The sequence below is a fragment of the Lineus longissimus genome, chromosome 13 (genome assembly GCF_910592395.1).
Source record: "Lineus longissimus chromosome 13, tnLinLong1.2, whole genome shotgun sequence".
Classification (NCBI taxonomy): domain Eukaryota; kingdom Metazoa; phylum Nemertea; class Pilidiophora; order Heteronemertea; family Lineidae; genus Lineus; species Lineus longissimus.
In genome coordinates this window covers 5,610,322-5,617,510 of record NC_088320.1, presented here as the reverse complement: position 1 = coordinate 5,617,510, position 7,189 = coordinate 5,610,322, and the positions used below count along the sequence as shown (strand labels likewise).

At 37.6% G+C, this 7,189-nt stretch overlaps 1 protein-coding gene across 1 annotated transcript; it reads left to right on the top strand.

The window, feature by feature from the left end:
* The first annotated feature begins 290 nt into the window (after nt 1-290).
* On the top strand, nt 291-4,262 carry LOC135498351 (uncharacterized). The gene is made up of 4 exons (XM_064788607.1): nt 291-455; nt 2,049-2,162; nt 2,507-2,620; nt 4,086-4,262. The coding sequence occupies exons 1-4, from the start codon at nt 450-452 to the stop codon at nt 4,260-4,262; spliced, it is 411 nt and encodes a 136-aa protein (XP_064644677.1). The 5' UTR covers nt 291-449.
* Nucleotides 4,263-7,189: the final 2,927 nt, after the last annotated feature.

Here is a 7,189-nt window from a genome sequence, read left to right as displayed (position 1 = left end):
GTTTATTATCATTACTAAATAAAATTACAATGCTGAAAATGTAAGTTCATTTTTAAGTGTCGGTCTGGCATTATATTCCTCTACCTCTACCGTCAAATTGGAAAACACCATGTGATGATTAAACTTGGTTTTATCACGTTCCATCATATTCCGTTCATTCCGTCAATTCGATGAAGCCCTATAAACGCGCAAATTCAGTAGATATTTCGGTACGTGAGCTCGATCGATGAACCAAGATGGGACGAAATATGAAGTGGGTGACATGCATGTTCTCAATGATGTGGCCAGATGTTGTCGGAGTTGCGGTGATAAATCAACCCTGATCAACAATAGCAGCTCACATTCAGACAAGATCGGATAACCTGATCACCACAGACAATCCTTCGTACCAATCATGATGTCGCTTGGTTTCTTGGTGGTTGTACTTTTTGCTTTCGTTGTCGCCGCAAATGCCGGTAAGTAATGCAGGTTACATTTAGGTCCGATCCAATTCCGGTATATCATCTCCGCGCAGACCTCATTCGCGCGCTGCAATCACAATTGAATTTATGCTTGGATTCTTGGTATTACTGACAGTCGTTGCTGCCTTTGATGGTACTGATCAGGTATTGCCATTTTCACAAACTACGCGTTACTAGCTTCGATGGGGAATCTGTATTGTTTTTTTAGCTGGTGAACGTCCGTTACTCTCAGATGGGTCACTGCATTGGGTGATTTCAAAGTCAGTTTTTAGATTTAGTTTTAAAACTAAATGGAACACTAAAACCCTTGATTAAACCAGTATTGAAATGAATTGGGTTTTAGTTTCATCCTATTTCAAAGTTGGTGTTTGTTGGTTTTAGCATTATGTCCGGTTTGAGCTAAAAACTAAGGGATGGTTTTAGTGTCAAAAACCAACACCGGGACTAAAACTAAAACTCTCCACAACACCAGAAATGAAGTCAGTTCTGGTGTTAGTTTTGACACTCAGTTTTAGCATTATCCTATTTCAAATTAGGTTTTAGTTTCACACTGAAACCAATTGGAACACCAAGGTCTGATCTTAATCCCAGCTCGGTGTTATATTTGGAAGATTTGTAGTGCATTTTGTATTACCAATAAAACTAACACCTTAGGCATTAACACCGAGTGAATTTCAAAGTTGGTGTTGGTGTTTAAAAAAAAATCATGTTGTTTGTACCATTTCAAGAAGTAGTTACTGGTATTTTGAACGCTGATGGGAATGATGATGGACGTGAAAGAAGACGAACAAATTTATATAGATCGGAAGCGGTTACAATAGGGAAACAACAGTAACAACGACAACAACATGCATGTTTGGTTTTTCCAAGGTTTTATCTCTGCCCATCTTGGTGTTAGTTTTACCTGCAGAATAAAACCTCTTCTTAGTTTCAGCCCAGGTTTTAGGAGTTAAGACAAAACCAGGTGTTGGTGTTAAACTAAAACCTCGAATTGGTCTTATCCAGACATGGGTTTTTAGGGGTAGAAATTAAGAGTAAAACTGACACTAACACCCAACACTAAAACCAAAACCAACTTTGAAATCACCCATTGTATATAAGAAAATAGAAAGGGTCACTTGGAAAACAACACATTTTGCCAATCTGCCAATCGTACAACTCGAAAACGCCTTTTGGAGTGGGACGAATTATCAAGATTTTGTCTTATGATCGTCAGATAAGCAAATCAGTTGTGTGATCGTCCAGTCACTCAGTCATGGTGCCTTTTACGGAGAACATTGTCTTTCCAAGGAGTAACTCTATATGGAATGCATTTCCACTGTAGCCATAATTTAATGTCAATCTTAAGCCCAAGTCAATACGAAGTACACAGCATTTCTCTTCCAATTCAGAATGCAAGAAACCAGTATGCATTTCTACCTTTGAGGTTTGCCCTGGAGAGAGGAATGACGTGTATACGAAGAACGCCGATGGGTGTCAGTCCTGCAGAAACGTCTGCATGCGAAGCGGGTACCATAACACTGTAAATATTCGTTGGTTAATTTGACCAACTTTACGATGGTACACATAATTTCTCTTCCAATTCAGAATGCAAGAAGCCGGGATGCGTTGGGAATAAGATGGCTTGCCCTGGAAAGAGGGAGAACGTGTATACGACGAACGCTGATGGGTGTCAGTCCTGCAGAAGCGTCTGCGTGCCAAGTGAGTACCACAACACTATAAACATTAGTTGGTCAATTTGACCAACTTATGCTGGTCCAAAACCGATGTCATTTTTGAGTGAATGACCATGCAAAAATAAGCTTAATGCTGCAATCATATTACATCATTATCAATATACATGCATGTTGTACACCGATTTTGTTGCTTCGAGGACTTTGATAGCATATTGAATTTGACATCAGCAATCTTGGCGCCTTTTTAGGAGAACATTACCTATCCAAGGAGAAACTCTATATGGAATGCATTTCCGCTGCAGCCATAATTTGAGGTCAATCTCAAGCCCAAGTCAATACGAAGCACACATCATTTCTCTTCCAATTCAGAATGCAAGAAGCCGGGATGCGTTGGGAATAAGATGGCTTGCCCTGGAAAGAGGGAGAACGTGTATACAACGAACGCTGATGGGTGTCAGTCCTGCAGAAGCGTCTGCGTGCGATGTGAGTACCACAACACTGTAAACATTAGTTGGTCGATTTGATCAACTTTACGATGGTCGAAACCAATGTCAATTTTGAGTGAGTAATTGATTAGCTGGCCATGCGAATATAAGCATGGCACTTGCAATCATGTATAACATCTTGACCCAAACTTCAATTTTATATGTTTCGCATGTCAGTTTAGTTCATTTAGTTTGGCTTGTCACGTTTTGGGTCGTTTCAATCTTTACATTCTTATGGCACGCCAAAGCGGAATTATTTCAACCCTGAAAAAATATTAGCAACTACAAATTTCTTGGCAACGGAGAAGAAATACTATTTAAACTTCAAAAATATAAAAAAGATAAATTAAAAAAGATAAATTTTTTTAGACTCATGTCAACATTTTGAAAAAACAAGCAAACAATTTTTTTTTCGTGATACTTCGAAAAATTCGTTTACATTTTTTTCTTCTCTTAAAAATACTTTCCACGCAATTTTTAAAAAAAATCTTGACAAAATTTTACTGCAACATTTATTTTCGTTCAAGATTTTTTCTTGGCAACATTTTTTTCGTTCAACATTTTTTCCGTTCAACAACGAGCGCCACCTATGAACTGCTAATGGAACTCGCGCGCAGGGACGAGGTTAAGCTGGGAAGATCTCCGCAGTTCTCTCAGCAAATCTTCGAAATCGCTAGCATTCGCTAGCAAATTTAAATTGTTTGTCATGATTGTAGGGGTTTAACTTATGTAATTTAATGACGGTAAAAATCTGACACTGACACATTCATGACGAGTGACAACAACGTGCGTAAGATATTCGTGTAAAGAAACATGCCAGGAGTACACCGTAGCTGAACCTCGTCTCGAGGGGATATAGTTCAATTAGTTGTTCACAGGTGGCGCTCGTTGTTGGACGAAAAAATTGTTGACGAAAAAAAATGTTGCAAGAAAAAAATCTTGAACGAAAATAAATGTTGCCGTAAAATTTTGTCAACATTTAAAAAGAAATGTTGGCTTGTTTTCTCAAAATGTTGGATCTTTTTTTAAAATAATGCTTATATTTTGTACAGGGTTGAAATAATTCCGCTAATGTTGGCTTGTTTTCTGAAAATGTTGGATCGTTTTTAAAATGTTGCTAATATTTTGTACAGGATTGAAATAATTCCGCTTTGGCGTGCCATACATTCTACCATATCAATCATTTTTGGTCAAACAAATTACATCATATCTTTCGTCATAGCTTGGCTAGGGTTATATCGTGATGCGCTTGAGCGATAAATGAGCAATATCATTTTTTTGTTATCATTATCATAATAATTACGATAACAAAAAAATTATAAAAGCCTATAGTTGGAAAATCAAATCTGATAGATCAAATGTTATGATATTGTACGAAAAACTTCTCATTTCCATATATCATTCCTAATTTTAGCCCTAAAGTAACTTACTTGGATTTACTCATTTATTTTCTTTTTTTACAGGACCACATGTCGGGGCCACGATTTCTTACACAAGTCGAAGACCACCATACATTTCCCCAATTCAAAGAAGGACAACGATCTTGCATTAAAAGAAATCAAGAAATCATTGTCTTTATTGTCTTTTTTGTTCAAATCATCATCACTTTTCCCTTTTTCTCACAATGCATCTATATATGATGGATCAGTGGAAATTATAGCTCCACACCATATCCCCGGACTCGTTGCCCGAGTGGCTCCCTAGATGCGTAGACCCGGAACGAGATTTATTGATGGTCGTTCCAGAATAACCTTTGATCTGTTGAGAGAATGAGTAAATTCTCCGATTATAAAGTCACACAACTATCTTGGACGGTAGCATACCGTGGTTTATGGGACAAACATGGCGGCGTAAAGTTCTAGACCGCCGTGGGCCTGCCCGCCCCTCTGCAAGCTTCACTTTAGTTCAACACTTTTCTAGTAGGAGGCTCTCTGTACAACATTGATCTGGGGCATTTGCATTTTGCAATCATCATCTACAGAAGCCATTATAGAGATCCATAAACGAGCTGATGGAATCTAGCTCATCTCATTGTCTTCTCCCATCATGTGATTTTAATCACGGACACTGGAATGTACATGTATTAGCGTCCGCGTTTGGATTATTGCTTGGTGATCTGCATAAAGAAGTTATTTCTCGGAAATGTCCCTTGATACCAATGGACGCCCTTGTTTGTGTCTACGATCACTTACATAAAGTATGGATCTAATCGATACTTGCTTACACTTTAACAGATTGAACCATTTCCAAGGAATAGCCAGTATCGATTAGGGACCATTTCCAACGCATGAAAGCTCGGACACCTCTCAGATATTACCTAAAATCCTTAGCTGCTGAAAGGTGACCAAATTTCATGAATTGAATTTGATAACTCACATCGAAATTGAAATGCTCACGACCTTTTCTTGACTAATTCCGACTTAACTGGCTAGTGCAGCTTGTAATGGAATCATAGTGGTTTCTATTGTCGGATACGGCGGAAGAAGCCCCCTTGCCCATCCGTTTCTAAGCGAAAGCGTCAGTACCGGGCACAGGCAATTGACGGAAGTTTATAACGTAGACAACAACTCCAACGAGACTAGTTATTCCGTATTCCACAAACTTTGGTGACGACGTATTCTGACTCCATGGATTTCTACAGTAACGGTGATGTTTTAATGAGCTAGGTCGGCATTACTGCCTTATTGTTCGCTTCTTGTCTGTATAAAAGTGTATTGTCACATTACGTCAACCTAATGACATAAATCTCGACAGTTGATATCCTAATATCGATAAAGGGGACAAAGTGAAAGATTTACCCGAGACGTATTCTGACTCCATGGATTTCTACAATAACGGTGATGTTTTAATGAGCTAGGTCGGCATTACTGCCCTATTGTTCGCTTCTTGTCTGTATAAAAGTGTATTGTCACATTACGTCAACCTAATGACATAAATCTCGACAGTTGATATCCTAATATCGATAAAGGGGACAAAGTGAAAGATTTACCCGAGACACATTAATGACGCAAAATCTGGATCGCGGCCGGTGTGAGGAGAGCTTGAGTGGTGACGACATGCTCATGGAGATGGGTCCTTTTAGCTGTTTCATCATGACCGTGTGAAATACATGCATTTAATTTCGAACTTCGTCACAAACATAGTTTCACAGGCCAATTTCATTTTGATCTGGACAGTCGCGCTAAAGGGCAAATTCGTGATCAGTCCTTTGGAAATAACAAGGATTCAGCACAAGTTATTTAACTATAAACCTATGTATCAATTGCCAAGCACACGACTGTAAGTTAAATGCATGAGTATTCCTATTTGAAATCTTATATTTACGTTTCATTTTCAAGCCATAGGCTTGACTCACATTTTCCCCTGAATCAATATTTCTAGTTAATCATGCGCGGTACACGTTATTGTTGACTTCTATAATAACTATGCACCGCTTGATACACCATGAAATAGATCAACATATTTATATATAAGATTCTTGTAAATGTCGTAAAAATATTTCGCTCTGGTTTTGACTGCAATTAGCGTTTGTGATTATTAAACATGTGTTAATGTAGTAACGCTTAATTATCTTGACTAAGCTTGATTACTTTATAGATATTCAATTTATCATATGTAATTTGAAATATACAGAGTGACACATAAAACGCGCATCTGATTTTGCCTCAGTAGTTCAAGTCAGTGACTTGGTTGAGTTGATGGTGATGATTGAGTGGTCTGCACTTTAGCGTTCTGTGCCCAAAAAGTCGCCGGGCAAATGATACTCAGTTTGAGAAATATTCAAAGACTTTTCGGCCATCGCAAATATGCACCCAGTAAAAGCTTTCTAGACCTTTTAGAATCACAAAAACCCTTGTGGGTTTTCAATTTACCAAAAAACCTCTACGGGATGCATACTCACCTCCATCCAAAGAATTTTCGAAAGGTCAAACACCTTTTTTTTTCTTAAAGTGAAAATTTCTGCTTTTTAATTAGAGCAGTAATGGCTGATCATCTACCTACTGTTGAAACAGAAATTCTATGTAGCTCTATGAAAAAGCGTAATGAACTTCATTTTTCATTGAAACTTTCTCATAAGCATCATCAAAAACAGGTTTTACTGAATATAGCGTAGGTTGCATCTTGACACAATCCTCAGTTCAACATAATCGTACTTGCAGCAAAAATCTTTACCGTGTCTGCCATTTCGTTATTGTCAATTCGAATTGCCCACTCGTCGTTTGAAACGAAAGGTATGATGTGTATTATTGTGACAAAAATTATTACAAATACTAGTTAACTGTACCTAATAAACCAAAGAAGATTTCGTAATAAATATTTTCTTTTTGAGTTGTGTTTATTTGTCACTCCGTATATCGTAATTGTAAGTAAATGAAAGTGTAATAGTATTAATTATTGGACGTCAATCAAATTATACTGATGAAAATGGACCGATTAAAAGTCTATGATATTACAATTTATCTTTAGTTTGTAATAAAATACATTTATCAAATCGTTTGCCTTTTTACTTACAGTTTTTTTTTAGACTAATCTATATATCTCGCACCACATGAACTGTAGCCACACA